Source organism: Xenopus laevis, chromosome 3L (assembly GCF_017654675.1).
Source record: "Xenopus laevis strain J_2021 chromosome 3L, Xenopus_laevis_v10.1, whole genome shotgun sequence".
Classification (NCBI taxonomy): Eukaryota; Metazoa; Chordata; class Amphibia; order Anura; family Pipidae; genus Xenopus; species Xenopus laevis.
This window is the reverse complement of record NC_054375.1, coordinates 2,482,482-2,504,766: the sequence shown is the minus strand read 5'-3', so window position 1 is coordinate 2,504,766 and position 22,285 is coordinate 2,482,482. Positions and strand designations below refer to the sequence as shown.

Genomic DNA, 22,285 nt, shown 5'->3' with positions numbered 1-22,285 from the left:
AATGTATCCCTCTCTACATCACAGTAAACATTATCTCAAAGCTGAACAACCCCTTTAAGGGCTGAGACGCATACTCAGATTCGGGGAGATTTAGTCGCCCCCAAGGACAAATCGCCTCTCTTTCAGGGCGACAAATCTCCCCAAACTGCCTCCCACTGGTGAGATGGCAATCGGTGCGCTATGTTTTCCGAAGTCGTCTCACGAGGAAACTTTGGGCGTCTTCGTAAAACAAAATCGATCCGAAAGAGCTGATGAAATCGTCATTAAAACCTTTTGCATGGAAAGCAGAGGACTCTGACATTTCTGGGAGACACTTCATTTCACCCACCAATCCCTGATGTGGAGCACAGGCTGTGGCGCTGCTCTATTGCAGCTCTATAGGGAAACACTTGCTGTCTGCTACTAGTGGTGACAAGTGGTATTGCACTTTATAATCTATTTCTCCTCTGCATTAACATTAGAAGTAACAATCCCCACCCCGTAGTTTTATACAGCTGGGAGATCTTTATGACTGACACGCAGATATTAATAACAACATCAGCTCCTTATAGAAGGAAATACAACATTTCAGCAGGTACATAAATCTCTTATCTTGATCCATCCACGTGGGGGTCATTTCATCTTCCTCGGACTCTTGTGAGCTGTAATAGTATAATAAAGAGAGAGCGTATTGTGTGTTTTTACTTATATATATATATATGAAATGATCTCCTTCTTTTGGCACCGGTGATTTATGGCAGAGACAAAGTTAACTCATTCCTGCTCTTCCCACGCGGCTATAGAAGTAATGGCGACCGTTCACCCGTCGGCTGATCTCTGCGGAAAAAATCTCGAAACTGCGCCAGTCGGATTAGAATTCGTTCTCTTAACGGCGGGAGGTGGTAACTGGGGTCCAAGACGTTGGTTTTCCTTCGCTCTCTGTCTCTTATCCACAACAAGTACGGGGTCGGAGGGAAGGGCGTCTTCTCTCGCTCCCGATACAGCTGGGTGGCCACTCCACTGACATACAGGACTACCCATAATGCAATCATGATAAAGTCTGAAAATAAAAGGATGTGTTTGTTCATATGACAGTTGCACTGAATGTTCCAATATCTTCTATGACTTGATTTCTGCAACTCATCTCATATTATATCCTCATACTGTACTGTCTATGGGAATCAATATGGCACCTCCTCCTCCCATATGTATAAATACAAATATACAGAGAAGGAATGTTCTGGGCACACAATAAGCTATACCCTCATACTGTACTGTCTAAGGGAATCAATATGGCACCTCCTCCTCTCATATGTATAAATACAAATATACAGAGAAGGAATGTTCTGGGCACACAATAAGCTATACCCTCATACTGTACTGTCTAAGGGAATCAATATGGCACCTCCTCCTCCCATATGTATAAATACAAATATACAGAGAAGGAATGTTCTGGGCACACAATAAGCTATACCCTCATACTGTACTGACTAAGGGAAACAATATATAATTATATATAAAATAAATATATTTACATTAGAGCAGATCATCCAGTGGGCACTTACCATTGGTCTGGAAGGGAACACTGGTGTAGACACTACTGAATTCTTGGTTTACCGCCCTCTTTACAATGTTTAAGGTGATGTAGGTGAGGCTCGTGAACACATAACTGTCTACGGCCAAAACCAGAGTGTAGGAGCCAACCACTGAGCAGGTGAATATATTGAGCTAGGTGAAAAACAGCAGCGTAAGGTTAGTTAGTGACTCCCTCACCAGAGCATATGAGAGACCTATGTAATGACTGTTTAATCCGTATGGTCACTGCAAGTGCACAGGGGAAAAATCACCTTGTAACATAGTAAGTTAGCTGGAAAAAAGACCCCATTTGAAGCCTCTCCAATTTGCCTCAGAGGGGGGAAAAAAATTCTTTCCTGATTTCAAGATGGAATCGGACCAGTCCCTGGATCAACTTATAACATAGTAACATAGTACGTTAGGTGGAAAAAAAGACACGCGTCCATCAATTTCAACCTTAAGTCTATATATAACCTGCCTAACTGCCAGTTGATCCAGAGGAAGGCGAAAAACCCTCCTGAACCCTCTCCAATTTGCCTCAGAGGGGGACAATTTCCATCCTGACTCCAAAATACAATGGGACCAGTCCCTGGATCAACTTGTAACACAGTAAGTTGGGTTGAAAAAAGACACACGTCCATCAAGTTCAACCTTAAGTCTATATATAAGCTGCCTGTCAGTTGATCCAGAGGAAGGCAAAAAAACCCATTTGAAGCCTCAAATGTAATTATATTTGTTCTACTTTGTTGAGAAAGCTGCTATTCATAGCAAAGTCTGACAAGAGAGTGAACTACAGGCCTGTTTCCATTACACAAGGTCAGGGCAGGGCAAATATTCCTGTAAATATTCCTCTGTTTGGGGTCACTCTCGCCCGATGCTATATTTATAAACAGTAAGTTTAGCACTGGAAGAAACAGATGAAATACTCACAGTTTTAGCAGAGACGAGAAAGGCCACCGGCACCACCAATGAAATACAGGCAAAGGTGAGCCAAAACACTGTGTCATCATGAAAAGTCCCATAATCCCCTGGAAGAACGAGAAGCAACATGCAGTGAGAACCATGTTATATAAAGGCATTCGTCTAATATCTTGATTTATGGAGGGCGGGTGGAAACGATTTCTCCTTTAGATCCTCCAGTCTGACACGGTCACTTACCAATGGGTGTAAAGAAGACAATGGAAGCCGTCAGGAACCCGAGAACCAGGCCCACAAGCAGCAGACAGACATGAGGACAGCCAAATCTCCACCAGAATCCCACAAAGAGGAGGCCACCGATGATACCCGAGGCTGATGTTACTCCCAAGAGGCCTGTGGGGAGAAAGAATTCAATTGAAGCACTTCTATATGTTACTGGAAACTAGGGATGCACCGAATACAGGATTCAGTAAGGGATTCGGCCTTTATCAGCAGGATTCTTGAAATCTGGCCAAACCGAATCCAAATTTGCATAGGTAAATTGGGGGCGGGGAGGAAAATCACGTGACTTCTCCTCACAAAACAAAAGAGCGAAAAAAAGTTTACACTTTTTCCCTTTCCCGCCCCTAATTTGCATATGTAAATCAGGATTCGGCCGAATCTTTCACAAAGGATTCGGCCAAATCCCAAATTGTGGATTCTGTGCATCCCTACTGGAAACTCAAATAATTTAATATGTAAGGGATCTGTGATACAATATAAAATGAGTGGTCTCCAGGAACAACCCCATTCTGTTTCTCATTCAATTTGGGGTTACCTGTAAGAGTGAGACGACCGATACCTCCCAGCGCTAACACTGATTGGTGGTTTTTCAAAAACGAAAGACAGGCGGTTTCCATCCTTGTACAGGAGAAGTATTGGGTCTTTGGGAACATTTCAGTGTAAAAAATAAAAACTGAGTAAATAAATAGGCTGTACAAAATAAATAATGTTTCTAATATAGTTAGTTAGCCATAAATGTATAAAGAATGGAGTGAGTGGATGTGTAACATAATAGCCAGAACACTACTTCCTGCTTTTCAGCTCTCTAACTCTGAGTTAGTCAGTGACTATAAGGGAGGCCACATGGGACATAACTGTTCAGTGAGTTTGTAATTGATCCTCAGCATTCAGCTCAGATTCAAAAGCAACAGTTATGTCCCATGTGACCTCCCCTTGAGTCACTGATGCCTGGTAACCAATCAGTGGAAAGCAAGAGAGCTGCAAAGCAGGAAGTAGTGTTCTGGCTATTATGTTACACATCCAGTCACTCCAGCCTTTATACATTACATTTTTGCCTAACTAACTATATTAGAAACATTATTTATTTTGCACAGACTATTTATTTACCCAGTTTTATTTTTATACTGAACTGTTCCTTTAAGGTGACCTTATATGGGACATACAGCTGCTGCCAACTCATCCCCTTATGTGCCTGGAGATCCAGATCCAGTATCTGTCAGGCAGGTTTAAAAGTGCCATCAGTTGGGCTGTGGATACAGAATTTCAAAATATGTCAACATGGGCCCCTATAAAGATCCCACTCTTGGTCTGGGGGCCAAACAGATCAGCCCAACTGAGCCAACCACATGGGAAGCCTAATTGTGCAAAAATAATGTGGGGAATTGACAAAAGTGATGATATTGAGACAAAATAAAAACCTCCACTTTTGTGAATTTAGATTTTGTCTTTTGCACGACATTTTAAAGACATTTTTTTCTGAATTTGTCTTTATCTCTTACTACTCTTGTCAGTCAGACATCAAATTGGAATTTTTGGGGGAGGGGCTTTATTTTAAAAAATTAAAATCATTTTTTTCAGTATAACCCGGGCTTTCTAAATCTGCGACATGTTTGTGTAATTCCACTTCTGTCACAAGATATAAGGGTCTAAATACAAGAAATGCTAATAATATAGGGATTTCTATCAGAAATAGTGATGGGTGAATAAATCCGCCTGGTGCAGGATATTTCCACGTTTCGCCGATGGCGAATACATTTACGAAACTCCCGCAGAAACGGGAGAAATTCGCCCATCACTAATCAGAAATAGTTTTTATTATCTTAGGTCAAGTGTCTAATTGCTGCCAAAACTAAAAAAAACATGCCTGGAAGGCTTTACTTTTCCTTCACTCAAATGGGAAAATTTAAATTCGAATTTTCGAGTCTTTTTTTTTACGGCCAAATTCGAGTACAGGTATAGGATCCCTTATCCGGAAACCCGATATCCAGAAAGCTCCGAATTAAGGAATGGCTGTCTCCCATAGACTCCATTTTATTCAAATAATCCAAATTTTTAAAAATGATTTCCTTTTTCTGTGTAATAATAAAACAGTCGCTTGTACTTGATCCCAACTAAGATATAATTAATCCTTATTGGAAGCAAAACCAGACTATTGGGTTTATTTAATGTTTATATGATTTTCTAGTAGACTTAAGGCATGAAGATCCAAATTACAGCTAGATCCATTATCCGGAAAACCCGTGGTCCCGAGCATTCTGGATAAAAGGTCCCATAGCTGTACTTGATCCCGACTAAGATATAATTAATGCTTATTGGAGGCAAAACCAGCCTATTGGGTTTATTTAAAATGTATACGATTTTCTAGTAGCCTTAAGGTATGAAGATCAAAATTATGAAAAGATCCATTATCCGGAAAGCCCCAGGTCCCAAGCATTCTGGATAACAGGTCCCATACCTGTACCTTGTACTTGATCCCAACTAAGATATAATTAATCCTTATTGGAACCAAAACCAGCCTATTGGCTTTATTTAATGTTTAAATGATTTCTAGTAGACTAAAGCCATGAAGACCCAAATTACGGAAAGATCCGTTATCCGGAAAACCCCAGGTCCCGAGCATTCTGGATAACAGGTCCCATACCTGTATTTTTAAAATTCTCATAAACTCGAAATTTGACCAATCAAAATGTATTTCGATTCGCAATTGGACCCTTGATAAATCTGCCCCTTAGTGTATGGCTAGATTAAAGCTGAACATAGATCCTCCATTCATACGATCGGATCTTTGCGTCTATGGCCAGCTTTAGTCCTTGGGACCCCTGATGGGCTATTTACATCACAGAGAAGGCAACAATTTGCCCATGGCTTCAGTTATCTGTAACTCACCGTCGTATCCCATGACAGTCACTCTGGTGAGGAGGATAAAGATCAAGAACCCGACGATGATGAATCCCATGAAAAAGAATTCTGGAATGAAATACAAATACATTATCTGCTTCCACTTCCTTACTTTTTTTATATCTCTCTTAAAGGAAAACTAAACCGTAACCAAAGTAGTAGCTAGAAATGTTGTATTTTGTGCTTCTGTACCAGCCCAAGGCAACCACAGCCCTTTAGCAGTAAAGATCTGTGTCTCCAAAGATGCCCCAGTAGCTCCCCATCTTCTTTTCTGCTGATTCACTGATTCACATGCTCTGTGCTGCTGTCACTTACTGAGCTTAGGGAGCCACTCACAATATACAGTACACATAGAATAGAAATGTCACAATATAAGGCTGATTAGTAATTAATACACATAATTACTACATGGCAGCACAGAAACCAGTGCAATTAGCATCAGAATTGAATAATCAGCAAACCTGTAGCATCAGCTTATATTACAGCCAGGGAAGCTCATTTTCTGCTGGATAATTAGTGACGAAGCTTAGCTTCTCAACAGCCAATCAGAGCCCACTGAGCATGTGAGTGTCACAGACACTTTCCAAGATGGTGACCCCCTGTGACAAGTTTGAAGTCCTGGATCATTGCTGCTATTGACAAGCTCAAACTTTAGCCTCCTGCAATAAGTTCACTATAGAAAATAGGACATTTTTAGCTTCATTCATTTTTAGGGTTTAGTTCTCCTTTAATGCTGTGATTCTCAATTAGAGCAATACACAAATTACCTTTAATCTAAAAATGTTGTTGGCTTGAGAGGTGTACAAGTGACATAGCTAGGACTGTGGGTTAGATAAAAAAAGCTGCGATGAGGCAGAGCAAACCAAAACACTAAACAATATAAATATGTAAATCTATAACAACAGATTTATAATCTTATAAAGAAGTGTAAGTACCCCCAGCAGCCTAAAGGTGGCCATACACACAGAGATCCACTCGTTTGGGATGTCGTCAGAATGAGCAGATTTCTTCCAGATATGCCCACCTTGAGGTGGGCGATATAGTACTGATCAAGTCACATGACTGGGGGCAGCTGGGAAACTGACAATATGTCTAGCCCCATGTCAGATTTCAAAATTAAATATAAAAAAATCTGTTTGCTCTTTTGAGAAATGGATTTCAGTGCAGAATTCTGCTGGAGCAGCTCTATTAACTGATACGTTTTGAAAAAAAAAACAAAAAAACATTTTTTCCCATGACAGAATCCCTTTAAGTGTCCATCAGTAGCGAGTATCCCTAAAAGTCATAAGGCAATGACCGTACCTGTCTTCAGAAACTGATGCCCAAAGAAGCAGATGAAGAGGCCGAAGAGAGCACAGAAAGTGAAAAACACTCTGGTTGAGGCTTTCCCTGGAAATGAACAGAACAAAGAGGTCGGAATTCAGGGAGGAATCGCTCTGCTACATTAGTATCATAATAGTGACACTAAGGGGCAGATTAATTAAGGGTTCAATTTCAAATTTGAGGTTTTTTTTATGGTCAAATTTGTCTACGGAGTTATCCAAATTTGGATTCGAGTTTTTTTAAAAAAAAAATAAAAATCAAATTCGATTTTTGACATTTATCACACTCTGGCCCTTTAAGATCAATTTGGTGATTTTTGCAGCCTTCCTGAAAAAAAACTCGAATCAGGTTTTTAAAACTGGAAACTAATTCGATTCAAGTTTTCGCGTATTTACGCGAGTTAAAAAAATTTGATTTTTTTTACATCAATTTTGATTGGACGGATTTCGAGTTTGAGCTTTTTTAAGCAGATAAAAAACTCGCATTGAGTTTTTATAAAACTTGAAACAAATTCAATATGAGTTTTCTGGTCGATCGTAGTCACACGAGTTTACAAAATGAGATTTTTTTACATCAATTTTGATTGGTTGGATTTCGAGTTAAGAGTTTTTTTACGCAGATAAAGAACTCGAATCGAGTTTTTAAAACTTGAAACAAATTCGATTCGAGTTTTTGGGTTGATCCTATTCACCCGAGCTTAAAAAATGTGAATTTTTATATCAATTTTGATTGATCCAATTTTGAGTTCATGGGAGTTAAAAAATTTTGATTTTTTTACATCAATTTTGATTGGACGGATTTCGAGTTCGAGTTTTTTTACGCTGATAAAAAACTCGAATCGAGTTTTTAAAACTTGACACGAATTCGATTCGAGTTTTCGGGTTGATCCTATTCACCCAAGTTTAAAAAAATGAGGTTTTTTTACATCAATTTTGATTGGTCGAATTTCGAGTTCATGGGAGTTAAAAAATGTCGATTTTTTTACATCAATTTTGATTGGACGGATTTCGAGTTTGAGTTTTTTTACGCGGATAAAAAACTCCAATCGAGTTTTTAAAACTTGAAACAAATTCGATTCGAGTTTTCGGGTCTATCCTATTCACCCGAGTTTCAAAAATTTTTATTTTTTTTACATCAATTTTGATTGGTTGAATTTCGAGTTCATGGGAGTTAAAAAAAATAGATTTTTTACATCAATTTTGATTGCTAGTTTGAAATTGGACGGTTGATAAATGTGCCTGTAAGTAGTGATTCCCTACCCAGCGTGTAGCAGTTGTCCATGACGTTGGTGAAGTTACAAGCGTACGTATGAACGGGCACATAGGCCGCAGAGGTGTTGAGCAGCGGATCCCGTACAATCACATTGTAGATCACTCCTTGGCCCGGGATGGAAGAGAAGGAGACTTTAGTCATCTGCTCAGAGTTCAGGGTGAGGAGCTGCAAAGAGAAGAGGGAAATGTATGGGATCCTTGATGCAACTGGAAATTCAATATAAAAATGGGAAAACGGGAAAGTTGCAATTGAACCCAGGAACCTTTTACCCTATAACTGCATTTTGTTTTCATATCATACCCTGGCCCTTTAAGAACTCGAATTCGACTATTAAGTCAATGGGGAGACGTCCAGGGATCACTTTGGAGTCGAATCGAGTTTTTTTTTTAATTCAAATTTAATTTGATTCGAGTTTTTGAGTTTGAAAAATGTGATTATTTTAAACAATTTCGATTGGTGGAAGTCATGGGCGTTCATACATACATACATACATACATACAGTACATACATACATACATACAGTACATACAGTACATACATACATACATACAGTACATACATATAGTACATACATACATACATTACATACATACATACATTACATACATACATTACATACATACATACAGTACATACATACATACAGTACATACATACAGTACATACATACATACATACAGTACATACATACAGTACATACATACATACATACATACATACATACATACATACATGGACAGCCCTACCTTAATGCCATTGCTCATAATCGCTTGCACCATAGACATCCTGTGCAGATGAGCGAGTAACACTGTATCACTGAGGTTATTCTCTGGCAGGAAATACTGATAAATATCATATAGTAATCGCCATCTTGTCTCTTGCTCTCTCTTTATATCACAGGGAGGCGCATTGTTCCCTCTGTGTAATAGAGAAATAGATTGGCAATCAATATGGCACCTCCCTCCTCCCATATGTATAAATACAAATATACAGAGAAGGAATGTTCTGGGCACACAATAAGCTATACCCTCATACTGTACTGTCTAAGGGAATCAATATGGCACCTCCCTCCTCCCATATGTATAAATACAAATATACAGAGAAGGAATGTTCTGGGCACACAATAAGCTATACCCTCATACTGTACTGTCTAAGGGAATCAATATGGCACCTCCTCCTCCCATATGTATAAATACAAATATACAGAGAAGGAATGTTCTGGGCACACAATAAGCTATACCCTCATACTGTACTGTCTAAGGGAATCAATATGGCACCTCCTCCTCCCATATGTATAAATACAAATATACAGAGAAGGAATGTTCTGGGCACACAATAAGCTATACCCTCATACTGTACTGTCTAAGGGAATCAATATGGCACCTCCTCCTCCCATATGTATAAATACAAATATACAGAGAAGGAATGTTCTGGGCACACAATAAGCTATACCCTCATACTGTACTGTCTAAGGGAATCAATATGGCACCTCCCTCCTCCCATATGTATAAATACAAATATACAGAGAAGGAATGTTCTGGGCACACATACCTGGCAGATCCCAGATTGGCTGGTGCAAAAGTGATGACCGTTTCATAGAGATTATATCGCAGATAAACGTTCGGATCAACATCTAAACTGAACTCCACGTTACACGCCCCCGGAACTGGATCTACAAATAAAAAGCCCAGCAAATTCTATTTATTAATCTAATTATAAAAGATGAGATGTGGTTGGAGGGAGCGAGTTCAGCTGCGTCGCAGTTATGGGATCAATGATAAATTGAAAGAATCATTGCCTGTAGGGGGTTAATGACAAACAGAGAAAGGGAAGCTTCACCTTTAAATGATCTTTTAGTACATTATAGAATGGCTAATTCTAAGCAACTTTTCAATTGGTAATTATTATTTTTTTTATCGTTTTTTTAACAATTTGTCTTCTTCTTCTGACGCTTTCCAGTTTTCAAATGGGGGTCACTGACCCCATCTAAGGCTACAAACGTATTGTTACTTTTTATTCCTCATCTTTCTATTCAGGCCTCTCCTATTCATATTCCAGTCTCTTATTCAAAGCAATGCATGGTTGCTAGGGGAATTTGGACCCTAGCAACCAGATTGCTAAAACCGGAGAGCTGCTGAATAAAAAGCTAAGTAAGTCAAAAACCACAAATAATGAAAAATGAAGACCAATTGCAAATTGTCTCAGAATATTCCTCTCTACATCATACTAATAGTTAATTTAAAGGGGAACAAACCCTTCGAGAGGTGAATGATCCAATACAGACTGGCCATTGCCGTACCTTTCTCTCCATATGGAACAGTCACCGCCGTTGCCAGCAGCTGGTTGAGGTCGGAGGATGCCAAGTACCAGCTGCAGTTGGTCTGTACGGGCCGGAGTTCATTCAGTAATCCTGCGTCGCTGCCGGTTTCTGAATCATTTGCAGTGGGAATCTAGAGCCAATGAGAGGTAGAAGTGACATAATGCAGTGGGAGGGGCTTCATCAACCTTTCCCAAAATTGACCCCATATTGCTCCCCTTGATTTTTATTCTAGGACATGAATTTATATATATATACTAAACACATTTTCTACGTTATATATTCCTATTGAAAGCAGCGTACGTCCCTTTCTATGCTCTGCACTGGTGGTTCAGACTGTTGATACAATGTAAGACAAGGCAGCTGATTAACAGAGCTGACTTTGCTGGTGAACCAAGGGGTAAATTTACTAAGCGGTGAAAAATCGCCGGCGACGGCTTCGCAGCCATTGCAACACTTGGCCAGGCGAAAATTCGCTCAGACAACGCTAATTTACTAGAATGCGAAGTTGCGTCCAGGGCATTAGTCACTTCGCCCTTTAGTAAATCTGCCCCCAAGACTTTTGCATCGTTGTTTAAAAAGTAACAAGCAAGAGTTAAGCAAATGCTGCTTTTAATAGCAAACGTTTTTTATGAATAACGCACTGAAATTTTTTTAATAAACGTATATTGTTAAGTTGCTAAGAATTAAGTTTTCTGTTATTAGGCAAATTTGGGGTTGACTTGCCCTTTAAGGACACAATTATACGAATAAGAAGCACCACAAGTTTCCCGGTAGGTGATAATTAGGGATGCACTAGGGATCCACTATTTGGGATTCAGCCGAATATCCTGTGAAAGAGTCGGCCGAATACCGACCCGAATCCTTATTTGCACAGGCAAATTAGGGGCAGGAAAGAAAAAAGTGGAAAAAAAATTATTTTGTGACGAAAAGTCACGTGATTTTCCTACCCGCTCCTAATTTACATATGCAAATTAGGATTCGGTTCGGTATTAAGACAAATCTTTAACCGGGGATACGACTGAATCTTTCACCAGGGATTCGGCCGAATCCCAAATGGTGGATTCGGCTGAATCTCAAATGGTGGATTCGCCCGATTCCCAAATAGTGGATTCGGCACATCCCTAATTATGAGGGATGCACCGAATCCAGGATTCAATTCGGAATTCGGCCTTTTTCTGCAGGATTCGGATTCCGCCGAATCCTTCTGCCCGGCCAAACTGAATCTGAATCTGCATATGCAAATTAAGAGGCGGGGAGGGAAATCGTGTGAGTTTTTGTCACGAAACAAGGAAGTAAAAAATGTTTTCCCCATACCCACCCCTAATTTGCATATGCAAATTCAGATTCGGTTTGGTATTCGGCCGAATCTTTAGTGAAGGATCCTGGGGTTCGGCCGAATCCAAAATAGTGGATTTGGTACATCCCTACTAATTATCACCTACCGGGAAACTTGTGGCACTTCTTATTCGTATAAATCGGACGTTAAAGGGCAACTCAACCCCAAAATAAAAATTGCCCGGATCCTGCTGAAAAAGGCCGAATCAATCCCGAAACGAATCCTGGATTCGGTGCATCCCTAGTGATAATAGCCTGGAATTGCTCAGTGACACCCCAATAATTATCAATCTGACATCATTACTGTCACTTTAATGTAAATCTTTTTTTTTTTTTGTCATTTTTACAGCGGCCTGTGTTAATTCTGCGGTGTTCTTAAAGGGGCGGTTCACCTTTATTTTAACTTTTAATTTATTATGGAATGGCCAATTCTAAGTAACATTTGATTTGGTCTCCATTGTTTTTATTGTTTTTTAATTATTTGCCTTCTACTTCTGACCATTTCCAGTTTTTTAATGGGGGTCACTGACCCTATCAAAGGCTGTAAGGCTACAAATGTATTGTTATTGCTACTTTTTATTCCTCCTCTTTCTATTCAGTCCCTCTCCTATTCATATTCCTGTCTCCTATTCAAATCAGTGCATGGTTGCTAGGGGAATTTGGACCCTGGCAACCAGATGGCTGAAATTGCAAACTGGAGAACTGCTGAATAAAAAGCTAATTAACTCAAAAACCATTAATAATAAAAAATTAAAACCAATAGCAAATTGTCTCAGAATATCCCTCTCTACATCCTACTAACAGTTAATTTAAAGGGGAACAACCCTGTATATAATTTTGTTATTACAGTGGCATGTGGTTAACTCTGCGGTGTTTATAAGAAGGGAAAGCAAAAACCCCCTCGGCTTCTATCTGGGCCGGCAATCAGGAAGCCCAATCGATTCGGCAAACTATTATTCCACAGGAAACAGACCGAAGTTCCTTAACTTGGGTGAGAAAAAAACAAATGAATCACTTCTCCAGCAACCAAATCAGGAGACAGTTTTATATAATCTATGAGTTGAAACAAAACATTTATTATCTGTGATCAGTGTGTTCTCATGGCTTTACTTGGACTTTAAAAAGGTGCCCTGCAGGATTTAAAGGCTCATTAGGGTTAATAGATGATTTAAAAAATGCACAACAAAAAAAACACTTGATCACCGATTTCTAGATATGAGCTACATGGGCATCACTAAAACTCTGCACCTTGCTGAGCGAAACTGTCACATTCTGGTAGAGCGTGTGCACGTGGAAGAGAACGAAGGACACGTTAACCGGAATGTTCCGCAGAAGGATCTCAGTCGGAGCCGTGTGATTCAGTCTCAGGTCTGTGAACTGACCAATAGAGACTTCCAGTAGCCCTGCGGGTAACAAGAGAGCTGCAGTTATACACAAATGTATTCCCCAAAATCAATATACAACTCATTACTCCTGTTCCAACCAGGAGCCCCTAAAGTTCTCCTTGGCCAATTAGGGGGAGATTTGGGGTGAGTGTTTATTTGTACCATGGGTACCCCTGGAATTATAGCAGGGTGACACCCCAATGTTTCTATATATCTGTAACCTTGTTATGAGCTAAGGGGGCCCAGTCTGAAGGTCAGTTAGGGGGAGATTTGGGGTGAGTGCTTATTTGTACCCTGGGTACCCCTGGAACTATAGCAGGGTGACACCCCAATGTTTCTATATATCTGTAACCTTGTTATGAGCTAAGGGGGCCCAGTCTGAAGGTCAGTTAGGGGGAGATTTGGGGTGAGTGCTTATTTGTGCCCTGGGTACCCCTGGAACTATAGCAGGGTGACACCCCAATGTTTCTATATATCTGTAACCTTGTTATGAGCTAAGGGGGCCCAGTCTGAAGGTCAGTTAGGGGGAGATTTGGGGTGAGTGTTTATTTGTACTCTGGGTACCCCTGGAACTATAGCAGGGTGACACCCCAATGTTTCTATATATCTGTAACCTTGTTATGAGCTAAGGGGGCCCAGTCTGAAGGCCAGTTAGGGGGAGATTTAAAGGAACCATTGCCCACAAACCACCAGTTAGAGACATGAGAAACCCTATTACTTTACCAAGAAGGGGTGAGAGTAAGAAGAGCAGAAGAAAGAGTGTAACCATAGATATAAAGTGCAGGGTGTAAGACATACAATGAGCTGAAAGAAGAATGTTTAGCCCCATATCTCACCCTACATCCCTGGGTCTATAAATCAAGTGCAAAACACAAATGTTTCCATTAACAGAATCTTCCCACAATGGGAATTCCCTGGAAAGATTCCAGCAATAAAACTCCCAGGAGAACTATCACTGAATGAATTTGTATTGCTTGTAGGATTTTTAGGGCCAGAAAGCAGTTAAAACTATGGCAGCATAGGTATTCCCTGTACTAAGCACAATTCAGCAGGAACAGTCCCTAAGTTTGCTCATAGTCTGTACAGAGAGATCCCATAAAACTATGGTAGCATAGGTATTCCCCTGTACTAAGCACAATTCAGCAGGAACAGCCCCTAAGTTTGCTCATAGTCTGTACAAAGAGATCCCATAAAACTATGGCAGCATAGGTATTCCCCTGTACTAAGCACAATTCAGCAGGAACAGTCCCTAAGTTTGCTCATAGTCTGTACAAAGAGATCCCATAAAACTATGGCAGCATAGGTATTCCCCTGTACTAAGCACAATTCAGCAGGAACAGTCCCTAAGTTTGCTCATAGTCTGTACAGAGAGATCCCATAAAACTATGGTACATAGGTATTCCCTGTACTAAGCACAATTCAGCAGGAACAGTCCCCTAAATTTGCTCATAGTCTGTACAGAGAGATCCCATAAAACTATGGCAGCATAGGTATTCCCCTGTACTAAGCACAATTCAGCAGGAACAGTCCCTAAGTTTGCTCATAGTCTGTACAGAGAGATCCCATAAAACTATGGCAGCATAGGTATTCCCTGTACTAAGCACAATTCAGCAGGAACAGTCCCCTAAGTTTGCTCATAGTCTGTACAGAGAGATCCCATAAAACTATGGTACATAGGTATTCCCTGTACTAAGCACAATTCAGCAGGAACAGTCCCCTAAGTTTGCTCATAGTCTGTACAGAGAGATCCCATAAAACTATGGTACATAGGTATTCCCCTGTACTAAGCACAATTCAGCAGGAACAGTCCCTAAGTTTGCTCATAGTCTGTACAGAGAGATCCCATAAAACTATGGCAGCATAGGTATTCCCTGTACTAAGCACAATTCAGCAGGAACAGTCCCTAAGTTTGTTCATAGTCTGTACAGAGAGATCCCATAAAACTATGGCAGCAAAAAGTAATGAGAGAGCTGCCGTGTGTATAATGTATTAAGTAATCAGTATGGCAGTTTAACAGGCAGCGAATTAGTCATCTGAACCCACTTCCTCTCTCACTAGTAACACACAAATCAGGAACCCACACTGTATATCTCCCACTTACTAAAGGTTGTGATAACAAGAATGAGCTCTAATAGCTCATCAACCAGATTGGAACAAACAAGCCAGTTCATACATCGTTGGCACCTTATAATAACAGTATTGGCATAACATTCTATTCATTAAGGGACTGGTTGGCAGAATAGTTTGCCTTCCCTTTAAAACATAAACTCAGGCTAATGGTGTTTTGTTATTTTTTTCAGTCCAGCAGAAAGAGGAACAAGTACTGCAATCACTTACACGCACTCCTCTCCCCACATCTCTGAATGGGGCAAGAACTATATAATACAGAGATCAGACTAAGCTAATGGGGTGCAGGAGTATAGAGGGACAGTGGGGTTCCTGACTGATGTACAATATCAATATATGTGTGAGATACAGATCATTATCCCAAGGTTTGGGGGTGCACGAGTATAGAGGGGACAGTGGGGTTCTGACTGATGTACAATATCAATATATGTGTGAGATACAGATCATTATCCCAAGGTTTGGGGGTGCAGGAGTATAGAGGGGACAGTGGGGTTCCTGACTGATGTACAATATCAATATATGTGTGAGATACAGATCATTATCCCAAGGTTTGGGGGTGCAGGAGTATAGAGGGGACAGTGGGGTTCCTGACTGATGTACAATATCAATATATGTGTGAGATACAGATCATTATCCCAAGGTTTGGGGGTGCAGGATTATAGAGGGACAGTGGGGTTCCTGACTGATGTACAATATCAATATATGTGTGAGATACAGATCATTATCCCAAGGTTTGGGGGTGCAGGAGAATAGAGGTCACATTGATGCCTGTGTATAGGGACAGCACTGAATCCTGAGAGCAGTGATGACCCCGGGGCCCTACATGAGGGTTAATCACGTGATCTCTTCAGACACATCACATGCCCCTCACATGTCCCATGAAACAGATTCCCAGGGACCCCATGATCGAGGCAGGACAATATCTCCTTATATTACACTATGGGGGGCAACTTAACACCAAGCTCAGAAGTCGCATTTTATGACTGCAGTGTGAGATGCACAATTTCAGTTTTGACGACGCCGTCATTTTTTTGGTTTGGTTTTGGTTTACAATGAAACTGAATCCTCCAGACGTGGATCAAATATTCACTACAACATGTAAACACATTCCCCAGTCCCCCCTTTAATCCTGCCCATCGGATTATCGGATTATGCCCAAAAATGGGCAGATTTGACCTAAATACCCCCAGTTTGTTTTGCAGCCAAATTGGGCTACTGATTTAAAGCCCAGGCGGGTTTTTAAAGTACAAACTAGCCAAGGTACGGATTTTGACTACTTTTTGGGTACTTTTGTACTTTGGAAACCAGGCAAAGTATTTTTCTTGCCCCAATATGCATCTCCCAATGCATGTTGGGTAATGTAGCTTTTGCCAACTGCCAAGTTTAATGTAAGACTACAATTCCCAGAATGCAATGGGACTGACTTGTTGAAGTCGGGAGTTACCAGATTTTGGGCTCTGTGCCCCAGTTTCCAGTTCCATTTTCCGGTGACTTTCCTCAATTTCAGACAATTTTGGGGCAAAAATCTTCTGGCCACCAAAATGTCTAGAGGTTGTCCTGTTTTACCAATGTTTATTGAAACTGTACATGGATTAGGGCCTTATGGGGCTCCTATAAAGGGCCACCATCAGAAATCACGGGGCCCCGTACAGAAGAATTTTCTGGACCCCCAGAACATTGGTGGTCAGGGTCCCCCTACAAGTTAAAAAAATCATGGTGTTCAGGGCCCCCTTAAAAGTTAAAGAGAAACATTGGTGGTCAGGGGCCCCATAGAATATAAAAAAAAAAAACATTGGTGGCCAGAGGTTTAATAAAAATTAAAATAAAAAACATTGGCGTTCAGTGGAACTTAACTTTAGTTCTTCTTCAGCTTCTTTGGCTCCTTTCGTGGCTTTGGGTCTTTTTGCGACTTTGAGTCTTCAGCTTCGGCTCTTTTTATGGCTTCGGGTCTTTCTGCGGCTTCAGGACTTCAACTTCGGCTCCATTCGTAGCTTTGGGACTTCTTTGACCCGCTTCAGGACTTTTTTGGCTCGTTTCGGGACTTCTTCGGCTCAGGACTTTGTTTCAGGAATTCTTCGGCTCGTTTCGAGACTTTTTCGGCTCGTTTCGGGACTTTTTCGGCTCAGGACTTTGTTTCAGGACTTCTTCGGCTCGTTTCGAGACTTTATCGGCTCGTTTCGGGACTTTATCGGCTCGTTTCGGGACTTTTTCAGCTCGTTTCGGGACTTCTTCGACCTGTTTCGGGACTTCTTCGACCTGCTTCAGGACTTTTTTGGCTCATTTTGGGACTTTTTCGGCTCGTTTCGGGACTTCTTCAACCTGCTTCGGGACTGTTTTGGCTCATTTCGGGACTTTTTCGACTCGTTTCCGGACTTCTTCGGCCCAGGACTTTGTTTCAGGACTTCTTCAGCTCGTTTCGGGACTTTTTCGGCTCGTTTCGGGATTTCTTCGACCCGCTTGGGGACTTTTTTGGCTCGTTTCGGGACTTAAGCAATTCGGTGGCGCGTCACTTAAGGGGGGCCCGGCTAATTTGAAAACTGCAGCATAGCTGGGCCCCCTTCAGGCCCTGGCCAGGTACAGTTGTACCCCCTGTGCCTCCCTGATAGCGGCCCTGCCCCTATATCTCCAGGGCCCCCTCTGTAGTTACGCCCCTGGTTAAAGGCAAACCTGTCCTATTTTTGCTTCATGGAACAATTTGCAAAACAGTGAAAATTTTAAAAAGGTGTATTTTCACATATATTCATTTATTTCTTAGACTTTTTTCCCCTGCACATATTATGCTATTTCTGGGCTACTTTTGAAGTGCATCTCGGCTAGTTTTGGGCTGGTTTTGTAGCCAACTTTGGCTGTTTTTTTAATTACAAAAGTAATTTTTGGCCAACAAACCAACTGCCATCGTTAGTGGCCATTTTTTTGCAGCCCATAGCTGCTGCATCATTGCATCCCACTGGAAACATATAAAATCTCTTTCACGTTAGCTATAAAAAAAAAACTATTTAGAAATGGTGAAAAGTTGCTCCGATACACAAGCTAACCTGTGACACCTCGGAGATAAATAACATTCATGGGGAAATTCCAAGACGGTTCAATTTCTATAAAAAATCACGTGGAATATTTAAAGCTTTAAACAAGCAAATAAAAATTCTTTTCACAGGTCATAAAATCCTTTCCAGCAAACATCATAATCTGTAAGAAGCAAAGCAAGAATGCCGAAATGTGAGTTACAAGAAGTGAAGCTGCAAATGCAAAATTTGAAAATGTGAAAGTTGACTTTTAACTTACTTCTACATATAATATAAAAAAACTGTGGTTTAAGGACATTTGCAGTTCGAGGTCCTCTTGGAGGCCAAGTTATTCTGCTTCTCCTTAACTAATACCAAAGTTACAGATATTAGAAAATATATGGTTAGAAGCCATTTACAATTTTAAGAATATCTGGAGCTGCAACCACTCACCCCAAATCTCCCCCTAACTGACCTTCAGACTGGGTCCCCTTAGCTCATAACAAGGTTACAGATATATAGAAACATTGGGGTGTCACCCTGCTATAGTTCCAGGGGTACCCAGGGTACAAATAAACACTCACCCCAAATCTCCCTCTAACTGACCTTCAGACTGGGCCCCCTTAGCTCATAACAAGGTTACAGATATATAGAAACATTGGGGTGTCACCCTGCTATAGTTCCAGGGGTACCCAGGGTACAAATAAGCACTCACCCCCAAATCTCCCCCTAACTGACCTTCAGACTGGGCCCCCTTAGCTCATAACAAGGTTACAGATATATAGAAACATTGGGGTGTCACCCTGCTATAGTTCCAGGGGTACCCAGGGTACAAATAAGCACTCACCCCAAATCTCCCCCTAACTGACCTTCAGACTGGGCCCCCTTAGCTCATAACAAGGTTACAGATATATAGAAACATTGGGGTGTCACCCTGCTATAGTTCCAGGGGTACCCAGGGTACAAATAAGCACTCACCCCAAATCTCCCCCTAACTGGCCTTCAGACTGGGCTCCCTTACCTCATAACAAGGTTACAGATATATAGAAACATTGGGGTGTCACCCTGCTATAGTTCCAGGGGTACCCAGGGTACAAATAAGCCCTCACCCCAAATCTCCCTCTAACTGACCTTCAGACTGGGCCCCCTTAGCTTAAGGTTATAGGCACAATAAGTAACTGACATTTAGACAGGGCTTTCAAGTGCCAACTTGAGACTATTATCAAACAGTATGACAGTTGTGAAATCTACTTATGTAACTGAATCACTTTCAGGCACCCAGCCCCGCTGAGCAAACAAACCCATTTCACTTTTCCATAAAAAAAAACAAAACTTCAAATAATCTGAATTAGGCTCATGTTTTTGTTCCTGTAAATTGTGAGGGTAGCACCTGTGGTATCTGGAGTACTTTAAATTAGGATAATTTAGCTAAAATCATTTCATACAGCAGGACAGGACTGCGGCTTACAATGGGGATCAGATAGGATCTGTGCAGCCACTGGGACAGAATGTTCTGTTATACAGATAGCTAGAATCTCAGCTGCCATAAAGCAGGACAGGACTGCTGCTTACAATGGGATCAGATAGGATCTGTGCAGCCACTGGGACAGAATGTTCTGTTATACAGATAGCTAGAATCTCAGCTGCCATAAAGCAGGGCAGGACTGCTGCTTACAATGGGGATCAGATAGGATCTGTGCAGCCACTGGGACAGAATGTTCTGTTATACAGATAGCTAGAATCTCAGCTGCCATAAAGCAGGACAGGACTGCTGCTTACAATGGGGATCAGATAGGATCTGTGCAGCCACTGGGACAGAATGTTATACAGATAACTAGAATGTGAGCAGATATAAATATATAAAGTATATAAATTATATAAAGTATATAAATATATAAAGTATATAAATAAATAAAGTATATAAAGTATATAAATATATAAAGTTTATAAATATATAAAGTATATAAATATATAAAGTATATAAATAAATAAAGTATATAAATATATAAAGTATATAAATATATAAAGTATATAAAGTATATAAATAAATAAAGTATATAAATATATAAAGTATATAAATATATAAAGTATATAAAGTATATAAATATATAAAGTATATAAAGTATATAAATATATAAAGTATATAAATAAATAAAGTATATAAAGAATATAAATATATAAAGTATATAAATATATAAAATATATAAAGTATATAAAGTATATAAAGAATATAAATATATAAAGTATATAAAGTATATAAAGTATATAAATATATAAAGAATATAAATATATAAAGTATATAAAGTATATAAAGTATATAAATATATAAAGTATATAAATATATAAATATATAAAGTATATAAGTATATAAAGTATATAAAGTATATAAAGTATATAAAGAATATAAAGTATATAAAGTATATAATAAAGAATATAAAGAATATAAACAAACAGCCACAGGACACAGAGTGGTACCTCACACAGTGACACAGGGAAGAAGCAGTAACAGAAGATGTAGGACAGAGACTCACCCGCAGAAGATACAGACAAGTCCCTCCAGCCATAAACACAGAGACACAGAAGCAGCTTGAGGGAGTCGGGCGGCCTCATCTCCCCGGCCCAGCACTGAACAATCCCGGCCCTCCTGCTCCAGCTCTGCACCCGCTGCCACCTGCCAATCCTCTCAGTCTCCGCTTCCGGATCAAGCCCCGCCCCCTCGGCCAGGACAAGTCTCCCTCCCGTTCCCGCTCACTCTCTCGCTTGAGTCTCTTCACGAGATTCTTCTGTTTCTCTTCACACACGATAGAGAAGTAAAAGTCTCTAATCCTCATTACTGACACAACTTCTACTGCTCTCACTAATGACTTTTACTCACTCGTGTCCTTATACAGTCGCTAAACACGTTGTTACACAATATGTAATATCTGGATACACAATACTACTCCCTCATGTACTTCTCACTTCTCTGCTCCTCCTTCCACTCACTAATTATTGTCCTGCTCTATTCCCAGGCCTTGTCCACTCCTGATACACAGCAACGTCCTTTTGCTTTTACTCACACACTCACACAGCTCCAAACTCACACACTGTCCCTCACACACACACTCACACTCACTCACTCACCCCCTCTCACACAGCTACACACACACACTGTCCCTCACACACACACTCACACTCACTCACCCCCTCTCACACAGCTACACACAAACTCACACACAAAGTCAAACACTCCCTCACACACACAGCCCCACACTCGCACAGACACTCACACTCCCTCACACATAGTTACAAACACACTCTCTCAGATACACACACTCCCTCTCACACATACACTCACTCCCTCACACATAGCTCCACACTCACACACTGTCCCTCACACACACCCATTTCCTCACTCACACAGACACACACACACTTTCAGACACACTCACCCTCTCACACAGACACTCACACTCCCTCTCACACACTCACTCCCTTCTCACACACACACTCCACACTCGCACCCATTCCCTCACTCACACAGACACACACAAAGTCAAACACTCCCTCACACACACAGCCCCACGCTCATACACAGACACTCACACTCCCTCACACATAGCTCCAAACTCACACACTGTCCCTCATACACACTCACTCCCTCTCACACAGACACTCACACACAGCTGCACACTCACAAACACACACACTCACTCCCTCTCACACAAACACACTCCCTCACACATAGCTCCCTCACACACTCCCCTTCACACACACTCACTCCCTCTCACACAGACACTCACACTCCCTCACACATAGCTCCAAACTCACACACTGTCCCTCACACACACTCACTCCCTCTCACACAAACACACACTCCCTCACACAAA

The 22,285-nt window shown here is 40.8% G+C and overlaps 1 protein-coding gene across 1 annotated transcript; it reads right to left on the bottom strand.

Moving 5' to 3' along the window:
• Positions 1 to 428: 428 nt before the first annotated feature.
• LOC108705707 (transmembrane 7 superfamily member 3-like) lies at positions 429 to 21,527 on the bottom strand. The gene is made up of 12 exons (XM_041585809.1): positions 20,948 to 21,527; positions 13,151 to 13,305; positions 10,547 to 10,697; positions 9,799 to 9,919; positions 8,994 to 9,165; positions 8,235 to 8,412; positions 6,955 to 7,041; positions 5,641 to 5,721; positions 2,713 to 2,865; positions 2,485 to 2,582; positions 1,545 to 1,707; positions 429 to 1,039 (listed from the first exon to the last, which is right to left on the bottom strand). Exons 1-12 carry the CDS (start codon positions 21,024 to 21,026, stop codon positions 777 to 779), a joined length of 1,701 nt encoding a protein of 566 aa, XP_041441743.1. The 5' UTR covers positions 21,027 to 21,527; the 3' UTR covers positions 429 to 776.
• Positions 21,528 to 22,285: the final 758 nt, after the last annotated feature.